General features: G+C 48.5%; 1 protein-coding gene across 1 annotated transcript in view; it reads left to right on the top strand.

The window, feature by feature from the left end:
- Positions 1–12,784, top strand: part of LOC103605858 (TBC1 domain family member 22A-like) — a 29,096-nt gene extending 16,312 nt beyond the window's left edge. Inside the window, exons 2-4 of the mRNA XM_008590467.1 lie at positions 5,982–6,038; positions 6,978–7,318; positions 12,579–12,784. Of these exons, the coding sequence (XP_008588689.1) occupies positions 5,982–6,038; positions 6,978–7,318; positions 12,579–12,784 (604 nt within the window). The remainder of the gene's footprint in view (positions 1–5,981; positions 6,039–6,977; positions 7,319–12,578) is intronic.
- Positions 12,785–23,923: the final 11,139 nt, after the last annotated feature.

Below are 23,923 nucleotides of genomic sequence, written 5' to 3'. Positions count from 1 at the left end.
GAAGACTTGGTATTCTTTAGGTGTTAGATAGACTTTACCAGTGAAGCCACCTGAGCTTGGACTTTTCTTTGTTGGTAGTGTTTTGATTATTAATTCAGTCTCTTTACATGTTATATGTCTCTTCAGATTTTCTGTTTCTCCTTGAGTAAGTTTTGGTTGTTTGTATCTTTCTAGGAATTTGTCCATTTCATCTACACTATCTAATTTGTTGTTGTACAGTTGTTCATAATATTCTCGTATAATTTTTTTTCTCTTTAAGGTTAGTAATAATGTCCTCACCTTCATTTCTTTTTTTTTTAAAGATGACCGGTAAGGGGATCTTAACCCTTGCCTTGGTGTTGTCAGCACCACGCTCACCCAGTGAGCGAACCGACCATCCCTATATAGGATCCGAACCCGTGGCCTTGGTGTTATCAGCACCGCACTCTCCCAAGTGAGCCACAGGCCGGCCCTGTCACCTTCATTTCTGACTTTAGTATCACCTTCTGACTTTGAATCTTCGCTCTTTTTCTTTTAGTCAGTCTAGTTAAAGGTTTGTCAGCTTTGTTTACCTTTCCAAAGAACCATCTTTTGGTTTTGTTGATTTTCCTCTATCATTTTTCTAAAGCCTTATACAAATACAGTCATGTGTCACTTAGTGACAGGGACAAATTGTGAGAAATGCATCATTAGGCCATTTTGTTGTTGTGTGAATGTTATAGCATGTACTTACATAAGCCTAGATGGTACAGGCTACTACTGCACACCTAGCTATGTGGTATAACCATTATCATCGTGTGGGACCACTGTTGTATGTGCAGGCTGTCATCTACTGAAATGTCATTATGTGGTGCATGACTGTATTTTAAAGAAACATGCAGAACAGTGATAGTTTTTCATTATCTCCCTGGGAGTCCTGCAGTGGTGCCGTGGAGTTGACTTCTCTCTCTCTGTTGGGCGGCCAGGGCTGCGGCACATGGGGACACATGCCTATGTCTCCCCTCTTCACCAGAGCAGCTCTATGTTTGCCTGCTTTACACTTCTGTCTAAAATTTCTTTTGAAAAGTTGGTTACTGCTAAAGTGTCCCTTTTCATACACACACAATGAAGCCCCCAGGGCAAACTGGAGCTGCGTGCGCTTACACTGACCCATAAGGAAAAATCTTGACAGAAAATAAAGTCATGAAAGGTACATATATATATATATATATATATATATATATATAAAGTGATAATATTGATATAAATTTTACAGATGTGCAGAATAATGCTATATATTGCCTAGAGATCTGCAACTCTTCAGTAGAAGTATAAACACTTCCATGGGAATATAAACATCAAATACAGGTTAGCAGTCACCTCCGAGGAGGCAGGTGGAGAAATAGAACTGGTGGGGTTTCAACTCTTTTGTAAGATGAAATGTTAGGATTTGGTGGAACTAAATCTCTGGGTGTTTGTGTGGTTATTCCTTATGTAATACATGTCATTAAGCTGGCTTCATAACCTGATAGATGTGTGCGACGTGGGCAGGTCACTTAAGCTTTCTATCCCTCAGTTTTCCCCTCATTAAAATGGGAATAATCACATCTGCCTCATTGGGTTGTGAAGATGAAAGGAGTTCACATGTTAAGAGTTTAGAATAATGCCAGATCTCTGTTAACTACTACGACCACTCTCTAGGTTTTATTGTTTACAGCATTTCGAATAGAAAAAGAGACAAGAACGTGGAGCAGATGTAGAGGCTGTTGAGTGGGGGGCACATGGCATGCTCGCTGCAGGCTGGCCCATCACTTTTCCATGTGTTTCATTCCTTTGGTAGAAACATCCAACCCCATCCCCCCTGGTGCCCTCCCTGTGGTCCATGCCATGTGGTGTGGTGGTGTCTGTGGTGTCAGTGCCAGGACACGTCCTTACTGGTTGAGTGGATGGATCAAAGCTTTGCTTTCAGGTTTCTTTTTTCAGTTTGAGGGTGTATCTTACTAAGCCTGGTGTATGCAGAAACAAACATGATGTTTAGTTTGGGTGTTTACAAATGTGCAGAACTTTCTTCTGAAATCATATGATTCTCCTTGTGGACTTTCTTGGGAAGGACGGATCATAACAAAGCCTTCAAGGGCCATGCCCTTTTGAATTCCCTTCTCTGCCCTGGGTTTCTGTGCTCTGTAGAGTGAGGAGTAGGACTGGGCTCCAGAGCCCTCTGTTCTGGGGTTCCAGGATCATCACGGGAGGCCCGACTTGGCACATGTTTCTGCTCACTGTAGTGACAGTCCTAGTTGCCCTTTTATTTCCCCAATCATTTCATCCTGTCCTTTGCCCTCAGGTCTTTTGCATGCTGTTCTTTTTTTTTTTTAAATTTTAAGAACTCCGACTTTTATTTATGTTTTTTGTAACTGGCTGGTATGGGGATCTGAACCCATGACCTTCAGGTTATAAGGCTGCACTCTAACCAAGCGAGCTAACCAGCTAGTCCAGTTCATGCTGTTCTTTATGCTGGAACTTTCTGCGTATTCTACTTTTCTTGGGTCTGAGTGTAAGTAGTTTTTTCTCAAGGAACTTTCCTTCTAAGACTGGGATTTTGTACTCCATGGCATGTCATTGTAGGAATTATCATAGAACGTATAAATGCCTATTTATTTTTTGCTTTAATCAGTAAACTGTAAGGTTCTTGATAGTTTGGACTATATTATGCTTATCTTTGCCTCCCTAGTGTCCTGTCACAGAATTGGTATCCAAAAAATATTTGTTAAATTGAGCTGAAAAATTTTAGGATATAAAACTAAATATTTGATAGAATTAAAATACTGTTCTGCAGGCATAGGAATGGAAGGCTGACTAGCAACTGAATAGAAAACTGAAAAGTGAGCCAGTGTAATATTTTAATATATATTAAAGAGGATATCATCAAGCCAATGGGGAAAAAGAGAGGTTATTTAATAGGTAGCATTGGAAGAATTGATTATATTTTAAGAAAAGTTCCTACTAAACACTGTAGCAAAATAAATTCTAGATGGATCGAAAACTTAAGGGTAAAAAACGAAGCCATAGAAGTATGGAAATAACACATAGTTGAACATTTATGCAGGCTCGGAAGGGATGGGCCTTTCCAAGTATAATCCTCAAAGTAGAATCATACATAAAGGATAACCAAAATGATTGACTTAGTCTCCCATGATCAGGAAAACAGATTTGTCACTTGCATTAGATTTCTATTGCTGCTCTAATGAATCACCCCAAACTTATTGGTTTACAGCAACACAAATGTATTATCTTAGGGCTCTGGAGGTCATAAGAGTGACACGGGTCTCCCAGGCTAAAATCAAGGTGTGAGCAGGGCTGGAGGCTCTAGGAGAGAACCGTTTCCTTAAACTCTCTGGTTTTCAGAGGCTGCCCATATTCCCTGGCTGGTGGCCCTGTTTCTCAGTCTTCAAAGCCAGCAATGTTGCATCTCTCTGACCTTTTTCATAGTCAGGTCTTCCTCTGACGATAGCTGGGAAAGTTCTGTGCTTTTAAGTACTCATAATTAGATTGGGCCCACGTGGACAACTCAGGATAATCTTAGATCTCAAAGTCTGTATTCTTAATAACATCTGCAGAGTTCCCTTTGCCATGTAAGGTGACACATTCACAGGTTCTGGGCATTAGGACAGGACCATTTTTGGTGGGGCCGTTATTTTGCCGACCACACGGCCTGAATGACCAAGAAGGAATCTTCTCTTTACAATGAGGTTTTTACAGATCAGTAAGAAAAAGCACAAAGGGTATGAACAGACAATTTACAAAAAGAGGTGCAGTGAACAAAATTAAAAAATAAATGGTTCAACCTCACTGGTAATCGAGAGAAACACCACCAACATTGAGACTTCTCTTCTCCTATCAAGTTAGCAGCAGTGTGGTCGCTCAGGTGCTGCTGGTGGGAATAGGACCAGCACTCTTTGGCAGTGTGTACCAACAGCCTTTTTTTTTTTTTTTTTTTGTCCTTTTTGAGACCGGCCGCACCATGCTCAGCCAGTGAGCGCTGTGAGCACACCGGTCATGCCTATATAGGATCCGAACCCGCGGCGGGAGCGCTGCTGCGCTCCCAGCGCCGCACTCTCCTGAGTGCGCCACGGGCTTGGCCCTACCAACAGCCTTTTTTACATTCATGCTCTACATCTGTCCGTTCCATTTCCAGGAGTTTATTCTCAAGGGGTCACCATGGTGTTGGCAAGTATTTGTCTTCAGAGATATTTATGGATTTTTTTTGTAGCCACAAACAATTTTAAGTGAGTTAAATGTCTCACAGTCAATGTTGGTTAAACAAACTATGCTGTAGCCATATGGTGGGACAGTGTGACATTAGAAGTGATGTTCTAATTAGCGGCCCATGTTCACTGGTGCTCATTCTATTATGGTTTTTAAAAACTTTTTTTAAATTTGGAAATAATTGTAGATTTACGAGGAATTGTAGAGAAAGAACCATGTACATATGGTCACCAAATTATGGTATGATGGTTTCACTTATGATATTTTGACTTTGTGATGGTGTGAAAGCAGTGCATGTTGAGTGGAACCCACACTTCCAGTGCCCGCGTGACCACTCTGTTTCTCACCTCGAGTGTAGTACTCAGTAAATGGGATGTCCCACACTTTTCTGTGAAGTAGGCTTCATGTTAGATGCTTTTGCCCCACTGTGGGCTAGTGTAAGTGTCCTGAGCATGATTAAGGTGGGCTGGGCTAAGCTGTGATTCTCAGTAGGTTAGACGTATTCAACGCATTTTTTACTCAAACCTGTCATAAGTTGAAAATATCTTATCAGGATATAACCCCACGTAAGTCAAGGAGCATCTGTGCTCTTCACCTCGTGTTTAAATTTACATGTACAGCATATTTTCTTTTTATTTATCAAACAGTACATATAAAGTAAATAAATTACTTAAGTGAATTGAAAAAGAATTAAGTAGTGATATGGGGAAATAGCCACAGTCTATTACTAAATAAAGAAAGTAAGATTTCATTCTGTTTTTAAAAATGAAAACATTCGTCTAAATATCTCTTTATCTGTGTTTATCTTTACATACACACCCCCACAAGGTACTGCATGAAAATGTCACTGTGGTTATCTCTTCCATGTGGACCCTGTCAGTTAAGATGTATGACAGTAGTGGCTTCACAAATAGGGACTTTTTTGTTTCATGTTTATTCCATGCAAGTATGTGGGAGGCTGAGGTGATCCGGGGTTGGACTGGCAGCTTCACAGAGCCGCCACAGACCGTGCTCTGTCCTGTGTTTCTGCCCTGCAGGCTTTCATGGTGGCTTTATTTCCTATGCTACTTCTCATGCTTGCAAGATGATGAGGTTCCCAGGCCTCACCTCTTGGTGCCAGGTGGAAGAAGAGGGGGCGAAGGACTAGAGGGGTGCTGGCCAAGCCTGTCTTTTTTGTTAGAAAAGTAAAAGTCTCCATGTATTTCTCACTGGCCTGTACCGTGTCACATGGCCATCCTGGCTGAAGTCAGCCAAGGAGAAGGGGCTCAGCTGACAAACAGTGTCTGCCAAGTCGGGTATTTTGGAAGACTTTTATAATAAAACCAATAAATCTTTTTAAAAAATTGTATTCATCTTCTTTTTGAAATTCTCCATTTGATCTTCAGACAAAGTGGTGCTAGATGAGAGTCCCCGATAGGCATCTCTTCATCAGTTTTCAGTCCTGTCCGAAATGTGGCCCGTGGGCAGTGGTCACAGTCCCCTCACTGGGCTTGTGGTGGAAGCCTGAGGCTCTGTGGGGCTGCTTTCGGGTGCAGCTCCCTGCCCTGAGGCCCATTCCCAGGGAGGGCGGATTGTCCTGCTTGTGTGTGGGGTTGCACCTGTGTGGCACCTTTCATCCCCCTCAGGACCCTCAGTGGCACTTTGGCAGCTCAGGGAGAGTTGGCTTTCCTCAGTTGTGTGGGTCACTAGGAGCTGGGTCAGTGGTGGGCTCTTGGGACAGTTGAAGAAAAGCTAATTGGTTTTCCTTTCTTTTTAAATAGCATCCAGCATGTGTACGGAGCCCAGCATCCCCCTTTCGATCCCCTGCTGCACGGCACGTAAGTGGAGTGTTAACTCCCTCGGCTTCCTGGCCCTGATGGGAGGAGGCCGTGGCAACTGCTGTCCTTCTGCTTCCCTCCAGCTCCCTGGAATTCCCAAGGGAGAGGAAAGTGGTTCCTCATCGGCTGACCCGGATCAAGCCGTTGCTTTGTGTGAGCACTGCTGGCCTTGCATAGCTCCTCCTCTGTTGGGGAAGGTGGATGTGGACACCACAGCTTCATGTGGGGGACCCACGCCAGAGAGCAGGGGGCTGGTGCCCTGAGCCAGTGGGCAGCTGTTCTGGCATGCCTGCAGGTTGCGGATCTCCCTTCCTTGTGACCATATTCTCGGCCCAGCTGCTCGAGACTTGATCTGCCCCATGTCCTGGCGCCTGTGCCAGAGTAGGCAGCAGAGAGAGGTGTGGGACTGGGCCTTGTGCTGGCGAGGCCCTGCAGGACTGTGTCTGCCCGACCAACTTCCTGACACTCAGTGGGCCGTGTTGTATGTTGTCATATGTGGGGTTATAATGTCTTCAAATCCATCTATGAAAGGCCTGTGTTCTCTGCACGGTCTCTCTGGTCCCACATCACTCACCTGATGCTGTAGTGGCTTTGCTGAGATGCTGGGATTGTGAGAATGTGTTTGCAGGCACTGGCCAAGGTGAGTTTGGAGTGCCATTACATGCAGCCGTGCCTCCTCATGGATCGGTACGTCAGGTGGTGGAGGCTGCTTGGCCTGCCTCTCCCTCTGCCCTCCTCCCCATCACTGTATCCTCATGAGCTTCGCCCAGCCTTAGTTTGAATGTCTCTGAATTGTGTCTGCTTTTTCACTTCACTGTCGGCTAGACTGAAGTTGAAAACTTTTATGTGAGTCATCTGGGGACTCCTTTCTGGCCAGTTTTGGGGTGAATACTCTTCAGCCCCGAGCGTGTAATAGTAAAGACTACCTTTGCTTTGCAGCTTGCTCAAGTCCATGCCCAAGGTACCAACCACCCCAGTGAAGGCCAAGAGGGTCAGCACCTTCCAGGAGTTTGAGAGCAACACCAGCGATGCCTGGGATGCAGGCGAGGACGATGATGAACTCCTGGCCATGGCGGCGGAGAGCCTGAACACAGAGGTGGTCATGGAGACGGCCCACCGTGTCCTTCGTAACCACAGCCAGCGGCAGGGGCAGCACACCCTGCAGGAGGCACCAGGCCCCGAGCAGAGGCCGAGCCCTGTGGCAGAGCCACTGTCAGCCCCGGGTGGAGACCTCCGTCTGGTGAAGTCCGTCAGCGAGAGCCACACGTCCTGTCCTGCAGGTAGGACAGGGAGGACTGAAGAGGTGGTTTGGGCAGAGCCAAGAAAGGGGGCAGAGTCCTTTCATCGTGGGGGACCAAGGGGACCCCAGTCTCATGTGCTGTAGGGCTCAGGGCCCAGGACAGGTCATCTTCCCAGTGGCCGCAGTGTCCCAGGCAGGGGCAGCAGCCTGCACTCTTCCCTTGAGTTCCTGCCATGCTTTTCTTCTGTCCTTCTAGCAGCACGCATCTCCTTCTGATGGAGTGGAGGGCATGTGACTTTTGTGGGCTGGTTGTGAGGGGGCTGTGGTGAGCACAAGGGTTTGGGGGACCCTGTCTCCCTCCTGAGTACGCCAGCTCTTGGGGCAGCTGGTGGCTCTGGGGGTGACATTTCCAGCTGAGGGCTCAGGCCAACTGCATGTTCAGGGCTGGACCTCCTCAGGCAGCTTATGGTGATTCCTTCCAGGGACCCATCCAGGTGGGCTCAGGGTCTGTAAGGGGTGAGAGTCTGACTTTTGGAATAGCCATGCTCAGGTTTTAACCCCCGCAAGCGTAGAATTATGTCTGCGGCTTATGTCCTTTGTTCCTGACACTCAGTGGCTGTTCCTGAGATTGTTGCCATACTTTTTTGATCTGTATATATTGGAGATGGGGTATGTCTGTGATGTAAAGCCACACAGTTATTTCATGCATGTCTGTGATGGGACAGATGCTGTTTTCAGTGCTTGGAATGCCCCTGGACAAACCAGATGTAAGTCCTTGCCCTTTGGGAAGTCTGTTCCAGTGAGGGGACTGAGGCTGATGTGCACACAACCAAGAGATGGACATGGAGTGAACGGGAAGGCAGCAAATGGGATGGGTCAAAATCGATGTGTGTGATCATGAGAGCAGGGTAGGGGTAGACTATAGTCTTCAATTGGGAGGTCAGAGATGAGGGCATCACCACTGAGAAGGTGGCCCTTGAGTGCACCATGAGTGAGGTGTAGGGGAGCAGCCAGAGAGCAAGAACAGGCTCTCATTGATAGCGCTTTCCCTGGTCTTCCGGAGACCTGGGTGCCCTCCCACGTTATAGATGAGAACGTGGGGATTGTCACGCTTGCCCCACTAGTAGATGCGGAACTAGGTTTCACGCCTATGCCTAGTTTTCAAAAACCCTTTCTAGTAATTGGCTAACTTCTAAAATGTAACATGTCTCTTTAGATAAGCATGCTATGAATTATTTCATTTGATTAGTTTTCATGTTGAAATCTACTAAATTTTAAGGTATTTGAACTTATAAATGGAAATTGGTTGGAGGTGGATTGAAAGCTGTGGTGACTGACTAAAGCACACACTTGCCACCTCCTGTATGCTCAGTCCTGGGCAGCATGCCCTCAGCCTGTACAGACTCCTGGTGTTGGCAGGGATGCTGATGAAACTCTGCGAGCCCTGAAGAGCATGTCCACCATTGCTGGTGGTGGTCCTCAGCACCCTGGATGCAGGGGATTGCCTGGGTCAAGAGTGTCAGGGCCGTGTTGTGTATGGTTGTGCCCTCAGCCTGTACAGACTCCTGGTGTTGGCAGGGATGCTGATGAAACTCTGCGAGCCCTGGAGAGCATGTCCACCATTGCTGGCGGTGGTCCTCAGCACCCTGGATGCAGGGGATTGCCTGGGTCAAGAGTGTCAGGGCCATGTTGTGTATGGTTGGTAGATCCTGACCAGGGGAAGCACAGGTGTATCTGGCCAGGGTTGGGGAGCCATGAGATGTCACCTTGGGATGGCTGCCTCCCGAAAGAGCAGGGCGAGGGACAGTCCAGGCAGCTTGTGGCTGGGAGAAGGGGTCCTGTGACCTCGTTGCCTTGTGCCTGTACCTGTTTTGGAGTTGTTTCTGTGTTTGCTTTCAGGGCAAGCCTCTTTTGAGTACTTTGATATTTTAATGATAATAATAGCATTTATTGATCAGTTACTATGTGGCAAGTAGTGTAGCAAGCCCTTGTGATAAGGAACTCATTAAACTCTGCAAAACACTGGGAGGAAAGACTTGTTGTTACTCCTGTTGCACAGGTGAGGTTCAGAGAAGAAGCAGGTGGCTTGCAGAGAGCCGCACCCTGAGTGGTGGGGCTGGGTTCAAACCCAGAGCATCTGACTCCAGAGCCCTTGCGGTTAGCCCTGCCTTCCTGAATAGAGCAGGGGTTCTCAGTCGGGATGATTTTGCCCCTGGGGACATGTGGCAATATCTTGGGGCAGTTTTGTGTATGTGTCACTGGCAGGTAGTAGGTAAAGCCAGAGATACTGCTCAACATCCCACAGTGCCGAGGATAGCCTGCACCCGCCACAGAGCGTGATCCAGCCCCAGATGTCGACTTGGCCTTCCATCAGTCACCGGACAGTTTGCTTGGTGGTGGCATGAAGATGGACACATCTCTGTTCTCACTCCCTCAGGTTGTGGCACGGGGGAGGCTCACCGGCAGTCTAGTGGGAGACAGATGAGTAAATGAGTGGACAGGATCCAGAAGCTTCCAGGGACTCAGCTTCCATATTGTCTTGTTGAGGGGGGTCAGGTTTCAGGTCAGCAAAGGCTTCAGGTGGGGGGGATGTCTGTGGGGTCTCCTGGGTTAGAAGGTTAAGACCATCTCGGCGGAGGGGAGGTACTGTCTTCCGGTCTGTCCTCATGCTTCATCTGCAACCTTTGCAAGTTTGTGGACAGGATCCAGAAGCTTCCAGGGACTCAGCTTCCATATTGTCTTGTTGAGGGGGGTCAAGTTTCAGGTCAGCAAAGGCTTCAGGTGGGGGGGATGTCTGTGGGGTCTCCTGGGTTAGAAGGTTAAGACCATCTTGGCGGAGGGGAGGTACTGTCTTCCGGTCTGTCCTCATGCTTCATCTGCAACCTTTGCAAGTTTCCTGAAGAGAGGGGCTGTGTCCCCAGTTGTCTGTTTCTCTGTGGTGTCCCGTGTAGTTGCATAAATGTTGTTGAGGTGGATGCAGTTCTGCTCAGGGCCTGGTGACCACGTGGCTCTTCCCTGTGCTTGCTCCCAAAGCACTGTCACATTCTGTGCCCGGGGATGAGGGCCACTCTGCTCAGGCGATTGACCTGTATGTCCCATTTCACTTTACTGCTCCTAATACTAGAGTATGATTGTCATTGCTGCTCATGTTAGAATTGTGTTTTGTAGTTCTAAACATCCTAGAATGTTCTGTGTCATGGGGCACAGTTCAGCTTTTCTGCTGTATGGATGTGCCACTCCGAACATTTACGTTCATGTGAGCATTTGTGCCCTGGGGAGCTGGAGGTCACCCTGTGAGTGCCTGTAGCCTGCTGTCGCCCACCTTGACCTTCAGCCCTGGGTAGGTAGGCTGGAAATTCAGTGCAGTGCAGTTGGGTGGGTTGTGGGCTAGCCTTCCCTGTGCCTGTTCTTCACCTTTTGGCTGTCCTGACTTTCTTAATAAATACCTTGGAAATCTATCACCATCATACGCAAGGTCACATGCACTTTGCTTATTTAGTGACATTTGGGTTAATGGCAAAAGCACATCTTTAGCTGGAATGGGCTCTGGAGGCCCCTGCTCAGTGGGTAGTGGGCTGGATGAGGGCTGTCCCTATAGCTGACCATGACCAAGCTGCAAGTGGGGTCTTGTGTGGATGCTGGCTGGTGTGGTTATGTCACACTTTGTGGGGTCCTGGGGGTTGGACACTGATGTGCTTTCTGCTCATGGTGACAGGGAGACCTGGTGGTCAGTCTTCTTGTTTCCTTGGGTGATATCACTGTCGCTCTACCTCCACCTGCCTCACCTGAGTGGGGTGAGGGACCCTTTGGTGTCATGATGAAGTCACATCACTCATCTCTAAAGATCGCAGGTAATCAAGTTGAGCACTTTTAATTGCAGGACACAGCGAAGAGCTGCTCTGCTTGCTGAGTGTTTTTCCTGTAGAACTGTAAATGCAGGTGAAGCAATGGACTCTAAACGGGGGGAAAAAGGAGCTCTGAGTGTCACCACTCCTGGCCCCGCCTCACTGTGTGAGCAAGCCTTGCCTGAGCTGAGGCCACCTGGTGGGGGGAAGGGAGACGGGGACATCTGTGCCCCCACTGCAGCAGGCTTCTCTGGAGATTTAACTGGGCCAGTTTCTGCCCAAGGCCATAGGTTGCCTTGCTCTCGGGTAGCCTGAGGGTTTCTTTCAGAAGCCTCTCCCATCCCGATTGCAGGAATGTGGCCGGCTGTGGAGGGAGGAGCTGGGGGAGTGGTGCTCTCGCCCACCTGAGCTCAGCCACAGCTGCCTGAAGTGCGTGCCGGCTCTGCAGCACTTGCTCCTTGCTCCATTTCCTGGAGTTTAGTTTTCACTCCAGTTTTCAGTTTTTGAAAGATGAGCTTGTTGGGTGGATTTAGACCCAGGAGTTCAGAGCCTTTCAGAGCCTCTGCTTGTTGGTCCCTACTGGCTCTGCGTTGAGTGACCTGCGGGCCTTTGGATCTTCCCTTTGGCTGTCCCCGGTCCTGGGTGTAACGTGCTCTGTCACCTCCCCCCATCGGGTCCCCATGGGCCCATGGATCAAGGGGGTCTGTGGGACCTTTGTGTGCAGTAGCAGCGGGCACACTGGGCAGGGAGTGGGCAAACTTGTACACCAGTGCCACCTTGGTCACTGCCCATGGCGGGTCTGGGCAGGTACCATCCTTCACATGCCTGTCTCCCTACCTGATCTCCTCCCTCTGGGGCTGAGGTGAGATCTAGGGAGGGTCAGGCAGGCAGTGGAGGCAGACATGCTCCAGAGACAGCAGGTGGGTGCTATGGGAGCATCCTGGTCACTGGAGTGTCCTGGCCTTTGTCTCCTGGTCCTCACTGCCTTTGTAGGCCTTGTCCTTGCCCTTCATGAGTGACTTGTGGGCTTGCCCCCATGCTCAGGCCTGGGTAAACCTCGCAAGCACCCTCCTCAGCAGATCCATGGGGTCCTGTCACCTGGGCAGGCCTCATCTGCTGTCCCAGGCACTGCTGGGAGTCTGAGCACCAACACACCCTGAGGTGGTCTGGATTTCCCTGGCTGTTGTTATGTTGCTTTTGTGTAGGGATGTTTATTTTATTGATGAATAATACTTGGCCAGTGACGCAGGTGAGTTCCATAGGTGTCACTTCCATTTTATTGGTCAAGAAACCAGGTTCCCCACTGCTTCATGGTGGGAGGAAGGGACAGTTGGGACCCAACAGCGTATACACAGGGACAGTGGCACAGCAAGCGTGAGGCCGTCCTGAATGAAGGCAGACCGTGCACTCAGGAGGCGTGCCCTCACCCATCCCCTGTTCTTTCACCCTCTGCAGAAAGTACCAGTGATGCTGTCCCTCTGCAGAGGTCCCAGTCTCTCCCGCACTCGGCCACTGTCACACTGGGTGTGACGTCAGACCTGAGCACCCTCAGCAGCTCCGCGTTGAGTGAGAGAGAGGCCTCCCGGCTCGACAAGTTCAGGCAGCTGCTTGCCGGCCCCAACACAGACCTTGGTAAGTGCCCAGCAGCTCGGAAGACATGAGTGGGTGTTTCTTGCTGTTTCTAAAACAGATTGCATTCTTGAGGGACTGTGTGTGCTGCTGTGACACGAGCACCTCCACTTGTAATCGCACTTGTGGAAGTTGGTGTGGTTGTATTTTCATGCTGGTAAGTCATGAAGATAGTAGTAATTTGTATGGATAGTTTCCTTTAGACATGCCTTGTTAATGTATTTCCAGTGCAGTTTGGTAAGGTATTTTCTGTTCTTTTTTCCTCAGTTCCCTAAGTGCACTCTTTCTGAGTGCTGCCCTCGGTGAACTCTTTGAGGCCGGGCTGTCCCCGCTCTTCATAGAGTCCTGAAAATGGTGGCTCGTGGGGGACAGGGCTGATGGCCACCCTGTGGACCTACTGACGTTGCACTTTCTTGCACGGGGCTAGGGGCAGCGTGGAGGGTGACAGGCTGTGAGCACTGCAGGAGGGCCAAGGCAAGGCCCGGGTCGGTGAACTCTTTGAGGCCGGGCTGTCCCCGCTCTTCATAGAGTCCTGAAAATGGTGGCTCCTGGGGGACAGGGCTGATGGCCACCCTGTGGACCTACTGACATTGCACTTTCTTGCACGGGGCTGGGGGCAGCGTGGAGGGTGACAGGCTGTGAGCACTGCAGGAGGGCCAAGGCAAGGCCCGGATGGGGACAGGCCTGCTGGGGAGAGCACAGCCACCAGGGCGGTTCTCCGAGTCACTCGCAGGACTGTGGGTACTCCCTGGCTGGGATTTGAGGCACACACTTGCCTTCAGGTCCGTGTGACAGAATTCCCAGTCATTGTTGTTGAGGGTCACTCTGAGCCTGATGTTGGCTAGATGCTGGGCTTTGAGGAGGATTGGGATGCTGCATTGGCCATGAGAGCACTCATAGTTGGTGGTGGGGAGGGGGGTGGGAGGAGGCGGGGAGGGGTGGCAAACGTAAACAGTTATGGGCGGTTCCAGAGCTCTGCTCTGAGGGCTGGGAGAGCCGGGAGGTGCAAGGCCCAGCTGGGCCAGGAGGTGGCGCGTGGGGCACGTGGATGGACCGCACAGAGCAGGTGCGATTCCTGCTCAGGAGGCGGCAGCTGAGCAGGAGGGTTCATGCAGGAGCGGTTGTCAGAGAAGCCTGAGGCCGGGCCAGGCAGCTGTTGAAAGGTCTTGTAGCCAGTAAGATACAGCTCTAGTGCTGAGTGCAGGTCTCATGGTGGTTTTTTTTTCCACTTTGGTTTTATTTATTTTTTTGAACATGTAATACGTGGACGTGTTGCAAGATTGCGAAGCACAAAAGAGAGTACAGTGAAATGGGTCCACTTCCTCGTGCTCAGCCTCTGTTTTCCCTCCCTTTTTACTGTCCGAGGTGTCTCCTTCCAGAGATGGCCTATGCAGATGTTTTACGTGTTTTATTTTGATATAATTTCAAATTTACAGACGTTGCAAGAACAGTGTGAGCAACTCCTATATAGAGTTGTGGGTTGTTTACATGTTGCCCATTTACGTTTTGTGTGTGTGTGTGTTTGTGTGTGTACGTGTATTCTCCTGAACTGTTAGAGACCTAATTGGAGATATATCCCTTTCCTCCTAAGAGCTTCACTGTGTGTTTCCTTACAGCAAAGACATCCTCTCAGTATAAACACAGTACAGTTGTCAAAGTCTGGAAATTTAACGCTGACTCAATGCTATTTTAGTAATAGTAATATTATAAAATCCACAATCCATATTCACATTTTGCTGGTTGTCCCAACAGTGTCCATCATACCTCTTTTTCCTAGTCCTGGATTCAAGTGGGACTATGCATTCTGTTGAGTAGTCACATCTCTGTGGTCACCATTAACCTGGATGAGTCACTCACAGTTTCTTGGTGTTTTTGATTTTGACATATCTGAAGAGCGCAGGCCAGTTATTGTGCAGGATGTTTCTTGGTTGCATTTATCTGATATTTTCTCACGGTGAGGTGTGGGTTAGTAGGGGTTTATGTTCTCAGCCATCATAGCAGGAGGCACATGGCGTGGCTTTGTCCCGACATAGAGGGTGCTTATTCTCATGACTCGGTTACAGTAGTGTCTGCCCATTCTTTCCACTGGAAAGTTACTGTTTTTCCTCTGATAATTAAGCAGTTATTTGTAAAGAGACACTTTGGAGTCTGTGCATTCATACGGCATATTTTCTTTTTCTGCAATGAATGCTAACACTGTTCTGTGGCTTGCTTTTTTTTTTTTTAAAGTACTCTTTTTTTTTTTTTGGCAGCAGGCTGGTAACAGGGATTGAACCCTGGTCCTTGGTGTTACCAACACCACGCTTTAACCAACTGAACTAACTGGCCACCTGCGCCTTACTTTTTGAATTTAACTATATATTTTTCCATAATAGTACATAGAGAACTGCCTTCGTCTTTGTAGCTCATAGCATGCCTTTTTATGGGTGCCCCGTAATTTTTTTCACCAGCCACTACTGATGGGCATGTAGGTTATTCCTAATTTTCTATTATTAGATACAACCTGAGAACTTTTCTGGAGGCATGTGAACCTCATCCTGTGATGATCACACTCATAGAGCCTCTGTAGATACGGGTGGGGAGAGAGGGCAGAATGGCGGATGGCTCTTGTGATTTTGGCTTCAGAATGGGGTGGGTGGAAGCCTCTTCTATCGAGATAGGAAATAAAGGCCAGTCATGCTTAGAGGAGTGCAGTCTTGTATTCAAGCACATCTCTTAGCCACTTTTCTTTCTCGTACCTCCGTACACCTTTTCTGCTGGATCCAGATACCTCTGAGGCAGTGCACGGAGGCAGACTCACATAGCGCCTGTGAGAGTGGGCTCTGGACGGGGGTGGCCTGCGTGGAGAGCTGTCACCACCACCCACTCACTGCGTGACCTGGAGCAAGCTTGGTATTGGTCCCGTGCCTCAGTGTCCTTGTTCGTGTGATGGGCATGATGGTAGCAGCACTGACTCTGCAGAGTGAGATAACACGTATAAAATGCTTAGGAGAATGCCTAGCACATAATACACACTCAAAAGTGTTAGTTATTTTTATTGGTAGTATTTTCATTTGTATTGGCCTATTTATCTTGTAACTTGATTTTTATAATCCTGACATGTGGTCACTTTTGCGATCTTTGATAAGTCTAGGTAGTTTACAGATGTTTTATTGGTTGTGCTCAGTGGTTTCTAGCAGTAGGCAAGTGGCAAGGAGAGAGTTCAGGGACACAAGACTTGCTTGACGGGATCCTTTTTTGGGTCAGGTCTGAGCAGTGAGCTAGAATCTTCTGTGGACTTTGTCATTGGAGTGACTTTTGGAAATTAAAATCATACTTAAAGACTTGGGGGAAAATGTGAATTTGTATGGATAGATTAAAAGGTTAGTATGTAAAAATCAAAATCTTTTCACTAGGTTGGTGGGATTATGGGGTTTTTCTTTCTTTAGAATTCTATTTAAATATTAAATCTAAAACAAAACATCTAAAACCAGAGCTTTCGTAGTTAGGCAATTACTGGGTTTGTATTTAGTGGCAAAAGAAAACATAGCCAGTAAATTGCCTGTTTTTATAAGGCATTTAAGATAGCTCTGAAGACAGTGGAATATACTATCTTCACGTTACATAAAAGACATAAGTGGCAAATATTTGCCAATGTTGGAGAAGCAAATCACTGATGTGAGAAGTGTGTGCAGAAATGATTCTACCTGCTGCATATCATTCCATCCAGCAGAGTGCTGTTTTTCTTTGTTTAGCTTGTGCTCTGGTATGAGCCTGGGGATGAAAGTAGCAAATAGAATTTAACAGCTCATTCTACTCTTAGCATTGACTCAATATTTACTCATACAAAAACTGCCTGCTTTGAAGCCTGAGAAAATGACACTCGTGTTTATCACATGTCTAGTGAATTGTAGTATGATTTGGCAGTATGCAAAACATGCCATTTCCTGAGGACTGGCGAGTGACTGCCATGCAGCAGTGGGGACTTTGAGGGCATATGGTGCGTGCACTCAGCTCTGGCATGCAGGAGTATTCAGACACTAGAAACAAAAAGTATTGCCCTTCCCTTCAAGGAGTGGGCCCTGGTGCGCAGTCATGTTCCAGCTCGCCTGAGTGAGCATTCAGTCTGGGCTTTAAGATCGAGAGCATTTGGGGAATAGAGGTGGGGAGGGGAGGTTGTTTTTGGGGTGGGGGAGGAGGGCATAACAAAGGTGTGGGGCTGTACACCCTGAAAGTGATGACAGTGTGTAGAAGCCTTCTCAGTGTTTGTGGCTGGAGGGCAGCTCGCAGGGGCCCATGACAACAGGAGGAGGCAGGTGCAGCCTTGGAGTCAGTCCTTGGTGCGATCTGGGCCGAGTGCTACTCATTGTGTGATCAACTCTCAGCAGGTGACTTGGCCTCCCTGTCTCATCAGCTGTGAAGGTAGGAGGTAATTTACATAAAGTTCATTCATTCAACCAGTATTTATTGAGCATCTGCAGTGGTTGTAGTTACCTGGGGGAGATGAGGTGCCAGACCCCCCAGAGGTCTTGCCCTCAAGGAGCTGACATTCTAGTGTGGGGAGTCTTGGCAGGCAGACGGACACACACATGCTCGCACACTCTCATTCACTACTCCAGGAACCATCAGAGGGTAGTGCAGTAGTGCACAGGTGTGGAGAAAAGAACAGTGCTGAGGGGTGAAGGCTGGGTGCAGCTGCAGTGGACGGTCAGCAGAGACCCTTAGGAATGGGGTGCTTTTAGGGTGAGACATGCATGAAAGTGGGCATTTGAAGATGGGGAAGAGCATTGCAGGGAGGGGCCACTGGTGCAGAGGTCCTCTGGTGGGATGGAGCTTCATGTGCTTGAGGACTGGAGAGCTGCTGCTGAAGTGCTGGCCTGATGGTGGGGGGTGGGGGGAGAAGGGTCAGCAAGGCAGGAAGAGATGAGGCCCTGAGGGCTGAGAAGGCCTGGTGGAGGGTCTCAGCTTTCATTTGAGCACAGCATGAAGCCTCTGGGAGGCTTTGAATCAGGGGAGCAAAGCTTGGCACAGAGTGTCAGAAAGCGGTGGCTGTTCTGTGGAAGAAGAGCCACTGAAGACTTCTGAGCAGGGTGTTGCCAGTGGCCTTGGACTAAGTAGATCCCTTGGGAGTGGAGGCGGGGGAGGGGCGGGAAGAAGCTAGGGTAGTAGGCTCGGGGGAGGGGGCCGAGGACCTGGGCTGGTCAGCTCCACTGGTGCCATAGGGTGGGCCAGATGGTCCTGGGGCTTGATTGGACATGAAGCTGGGTAAACTGGGGAGAAAGAGAGAGCCAAGACCCTCACGGGTGGGAGCCTTGGGGCTACAAGGATGGGAAGCAGCTGATGGACCCAGAAACCAGAACACACCCAAGAAATGTGTCATGTCCCTGGGGAGACAGACTCATGTCCTCATGAAACAGCTGGTGAAGCAGTGTATCCAAATAATTGCATAATTGCTGCCATTTGGGGGCCCTCACTGTACTGGACGCTGTGCTTTATAGTTATTTATCTCCCTGAGAACAATCCCCAAACACCACCTTTCTGCTTCAAATTAATAATTGCTGGTTTGCAGCTGAAGAGGTTGCGTCTTAGGTGAGGTAAGTGGAGGTCCTGCAGCCCTGCAGTGAGGGCAGGGCCGTGGGAAATGGGGTCATCCCCAGCCAGGCTCCCAGCCTCCAGGGCACACTCATTTCTGGTTAGTGTACACACGGGGTGTTCTCAGTGCTCTTCAGAGGCCTGAGGGCCTCACTGGAGAACCTGGCTTGGTCCAGGAGTAGAGACTTGCTCTGGGCATCCTGCGCAGGGAGCTGTGGTCCGGAAGGCTCCCTGTTCCCACAGTCCTGGCATCCGGCCAACGTCGCCCTCTAGTGGCCCCGCACAGGCCTTTGCAGCCTGCCCTGCACTACACCGCAAGACAGCTGGTTGCATTATGTTGGGGTGTGTGTGCGTGTGTGCACTTACACACTCGTGTGTGCCTGTGTGTGTTCAGCATGTTTACTCAGAGGTAAGGGGGGTCTCAGAAGAGGGTGATAATGTGAGAGGGATAAAGGTGAAAGCTCTAGCTAACTCAGTCTTGCTGGAATCTCAGCAGGGAAGCACTAGTGGAAGGCAGGCAAAGACTCTGGGCGGGGAGGCAGTTCTCACTTACACGTGGTCATCATACGTAGCCCCTCTTCCACAGCCCCTCCTGTGCATTTCAGTGCCCAAGCCACACTCTGCTCTTAGCAGGGCCCTGAGAATGTAACGCTGCTGACCACCCAACCCCCACCCCCTCCCCACTGCAGCCCCTGCCCCTGCCTCTCTCTTCCCCCCCGCACCCTGCCCCCATTCCTCGCCCTTGTCCCCTGCTCCTGCCCCTCTACCCCCCACTCCTCCTGCCCCCCTCCCCTCCCACTTCGCCCCTTCTTCCTGCTCTTCCATTTGGCTGACACCCTTCCTGCTCTCCCCAGTCACTTCATGTTTTGACACAGTGGCTTAGTGAGGCCTGTTTACATCCTGTTTCTAATCAGAGGTGTCGACAGTGTTTGGTTCTTTAGCCTGAGGCTGCTATGCCAGTTCAGCTAGAGGTAAAGCTGCCCTAGATCAGCAGTGCCAGCAGGTTGTAGAATGTCATGAGAGTGGAAGAGACTCTGCTGTCAGCAGTCATGAGCAGGGTGCCTTAAAGGTCTGGTTTTTGTCTTAGCTCTTGTGATTTGAGGAAAAAGTGCTTAAAGTGAAGTAAACAATGAAGCTTTTACAAGAGGACTGTTTATGAGATCGCTGGGCCTGATTCCTGACCAGTAGCTCAGCCCCTGAGTCAGGGCCAGCTATGGCTGCTGGCTTTGTGTTGCTGTCACCAAATGTGCCGGGCAGGCTGGTGCACAGTGGGTGTGCAGCGCATTGTGGCGTGGATCTGTGCGTGTCACTGTGGGAAGTGGAGTGTCCTGTTGGGACCTTTGCTCCTGGTTACTGCACCACACTTTTTTGGCTCAGCATCAACTTGCAAAGGAAAAGAGCATTTTTGCTAATTCTCACCCTGTCTAAACAGAGTGGGAGGTGGTATGACAAGGGTGTAAGAGCAGGAGCCAGCAGTAGGGGACCCTGTGATGCACAGCGAGACTGAGAGCGAGTCACTCCCTTTGCGCAGCTTGAGCGTCCATCAGGGATGGCTGCCAGGTTCCAGGGTCCAGACTGCTTCTCATTCTTCAGTCCTCTCTCTCTCTGACTGTATCTTTCACCTGTTTCTCCTGGGTTCCCCCCATTTTTGGTTCTCTTCTTGTGTCTCTTCTGATAGTTCAGGAGGAACGCTGGCAAAGCAGCTTTCTTCAAGGAGGTAGATGAGGAGCTCTCCTCCTCCCAGTGTTTTAAGCTCAGCTATTTTTGATGGCAGTTTCCAGGTTAAAGGTAGTCATCTGAGTTTGCTTTGTGAGCCCCTGATTTCTCCTCCTGAGCCTGCTCCCCATTCTCTGGACATAGCAGCACCCTCCTCAGGCCGCAACGTGGGCGTCATCTTTTTCTCTCTCTTCTAACCTGTCCCCACACCTTGTTGGTTTCATATGCTCAGCATCTCCTCCTCATTCTCTGGCCCCAGCTGTCACCACTTCCTTGATTGTGGTAGGAGCCTCTGCATTGGCCTGCCTGGGAGTCCCCTTGTGTCCAGAATCATCCACACAGCAGTCAGGGATCTTTTAAAAATGAGATCCCAATCAGGTATTTCTCAGAGCTACTTGGGGCTCCATTTCACTTAGGGGGTTGGCCACAGGCCCGATGATGGCCTTTGAGACCCTGCACATGTACCCTGTTCCTCGTGGGCCTCATTTCCTCTCCTGGGAACACACCAGCATGTCCCTGCCCCAGGGCCCCTGGATTTCTGCATGACTCACTTCCTCCAGGTCTCTGCTCAAATGTCACCTCTTCATCAGAGCCTCTGACCATGTAGGGGAAGTGGCAGCACCTCCTGCTGCCCTGGCACGCGTCTTCCCTTTGTGCCTTCATTCTGCTCCATTTTCCTGCAAAGTGCCCATCGCTTTCCACCTCCTGTGTATTCACTTGTTTATTTCTGTCCCCATCCCTTCTGCTAGAAGGTAAGCCCCGGCCGGGCAGGGCTTACCTCTTCTTTCTCAGCAGCTCTACCCTCAGGGCCTTGCACAGGAGTGCCACATAGTAGCATTTGTCATTTGGTGTGCATTGACTGTTTAGTTAGACAGTTCCCTCCTTCTTTTGGGGCATACATGGTCCCCTCTCTCTAGTTTTATTTTGTTTCTGAAAAAAATTACTAGATAAGTAATTATTACTGATATCCAAATGGCAGCTCAATAGCGATAAAATTCTACTTCCTTTATCCAGGGACAGGGTTTTTAAACTGGTGGCTCTTAGCTTGCATGTTCTGTCCTGGGGTTTTCCCAGCATTGCTGATAGGCTGCCTTCCCTCCAGAGCCTTGCCCATGTCCTGGCAGGTTTTTGCCATGTGTTCCCGCTTGTGAGAGGAGCTATGCTTGTTTCTTTTCTCTGCACCATTTTTTCACTATAGGGTTTCTGTGATCATCATTAATGGGAATGTTATTGAAAACTAGAAAAATGGAGAAGATAATAAAACCAGCAAACCCAAAATGCCACTGTTTATAGTGCTATATTTATTATACTATGTGCTTTCTTTTACCTCTTATTTATTACCTTTTAATTGGTTCTCACCAAGCCTTCTGAGCTCCCTAGGAGAAATTGTTCACAGTGGTTATTTTATCTTCTGTACAATCTGTTGGGCTTCAGGAAGGGAGTGTGAGAACCTTAGAACACTGGCTCCTGACCCCTGAATTTTATTGCATTACTGGTATCCTTTTTTTTTTTTTTTGTGACATTATCTGTTGGGCTTCAGGAAGGGAGTGTGAGATCCTTAGAACACTGGCTCCTGCCCCCTGAATTTTATTGCATTACTGGTATCCTTTTTTTTTTTTTTGTGACATTCACTGGTAGATGTGGTATTTGAACTACATGTAGTATTACTCAGCTTAAAATAACCAAATTGAATATGATTCAGTGAAAGTGAAGAATTTCATTTAATATCTATTGTAGAGTAAATCTTTAGTTTAATAGGAAACCTTTCAAGCTTCTTTCAGATAAGTTGTCTCTATTGAATGATGATTTTTGCTATGTAATCTTAAAAGCAAATGTTGAAAATGTTTATAAGTCTACCGTACAGTTTTAAAGAAGCAGTCTTAAAAATCATGTTTGTCTTTTTTCCCTAATAATTTCTTTTGGAGATTAGGATATGAAATAACTAACTGAGCAATTAAGAGACTGTGGTGTATATTTTCTCTATTTGAGGGATAAGAGGAGAAAAGTGGGAAGAGTATGTAAGGGTCACTGGGAACTCTGTGGCATTTTGTGCCTGTAATTTAGCTCCTATTATTTTTTGCCCCTAAGTGGGTATGTGAGTGCGTGTCCGCTAGACTGTGAGCCTCTTGTGGGCTATGGCTGTGAATCACTTGTCCTCAAGTTCCAGTGACTGGGGACTGGTGCATGTGTGGAGCATTCTTAGGAAGTACCGGAGTGTTAATTGTGCCCCCAGCCATCAACCTTATTCTTTCTTGCCCCATGTTCCGCAGTGGTTATCAGTACTGCTAGCTTACCAGTTGACACAGGGTGCCTTGTGTTAAGGGGTATGAGTTAGGATACCCCTTGTTGCAGGTAATAGAAAATCAGACTCAAGGGCTTTTAAACAAATAAGGGCTTATTTTTCTTAGCAAGGTATCTGGAAGTAGGTAGTTGTTGGCCCTGGTCACTGGCTCAGCAATGTCATTGTGGTCCGAGCTCCAAGTCTCTTGTGGCCTCTTACTCATGGCCACAAGGTGGCAGTCATCATCTTATGGTGATGTGAAGGGCAGTCATCATGGCGTGTGTCTTCTTATCAGGAAGGCAGAGTTTTGACCAGAGCTGGGTTCCACAGCCACCCCTAGCTGCAAGAGAAGCTGAGAAGTATGTGTCTCATTCAGGCTGGGCCATTGCCACTTTCTTTTTTTTTTTTTGTCTTTTTTACTGACCGGTAATGGGATCGCAACCCTCAGTGTCGCGCCCGTACCGGGGACCGGCAACGGGATCGCAACCCTCGGTGCTGCGCCCGCACCGCGCTCAGCCAGTGAGCGGGAACCGGTCTCTACATGGGATCCGAACCCTCAGTGGGAGTGCCGCCGCGCTCCCAAGCGGCGCACTCTCCAGTGTGCCACCGGGCCGGCCCCATTGCCACTTTCTAATTGGAGTTCTGGAAACGGAGAAGAGGGAGGGGATGGATAAAGGGTAGGCAGCCAGCTGTGTTTGCCATTCAGATACACTTATGTGTATCTGTCACCTCCCCAGATTTCTGGTTCCTTGGGGTCAGAGACTATCTTTTATATTGTAGCATTTACCCTATGGCTCAGTGTCTAGCACTGGGCCGAAAACACAGTAGAGACCCAGAAAATGTTTGAGCTGCGTTGAACCGTATATGAAGTGTTGTGTTGGAGGGAATGAATCAGTAAACTTTGAATTTTTGTAGTCAGAGACATGGCATTTACAACGAGCCCTCCCCATCCTGACTTTTTTCCTGGGTGTGGAGCTGAGACTCAAAACGCCACAAACCATCCATTCCTTAGTGTCTCGTCCTGGAAATTGCCGAGAAAATAATGGTTTTGTTTTAAAATGGTTTAGGTTTCTTAGAAGTTATTATTAAGAAAATGAATGACCTGTGAAAGAAATTCAAGCTAAGAAGGATATAAAAATGTATCAACTTAGAAAAATGTGATTTTGTACCTTTGACCTCCTGGGGGTTTTGCGTGTAATGGTGAGTTGTCATGCACAGCCTGAGGACAGAAGTGATGGCACCTTGAGTGGGCAGACTTGAGTGTCATTGGCTGGTGGGTCATACCTGGGTCTGGATTGGGAGAAATAGTGGCCATCTGCAGTCAACCAGTCCCTAGTAGATGGTTATGAAATTGGGTTTGCTAATATGAGAAGTGCAAATTGGAGTTCCTCCAAGGGTTGGCCTTCTGATGGGTGTTGAGGAAATAGGACTTTGCTTCTCCCAGGCATGGGCCAGACATGTGGGAAACCATGATTAGATTATGTTTTATAAGAAGATGGACAGGTTCTGTGACCACAAATCCTATCTGGTGTATGCTTCAAGTACACGTCCTGTAGACTTTTCAGGAGAAGCTAGAAGGAAGAGGGTTTCTTTAAGAAGGAAA

Source organism: Galeopterus variegatus, unplaced genomic scaffold, assembly GCF_000696425.1.
Source record: "Galeopterus variegatus unplaced genomic scaffold, G_variegatus-3.0.2 Scaffold6125, whole genome shotgun sequence".
NCBI lineage: Eukaryota > Metazoa > Chordata > Mammalia > Dermoptera > Cynocephalidae > Galeopterus > Galeopterus variegatus.
This window is presented reverse-complemented; position numbering and strand designations above follow the sequence as displayed.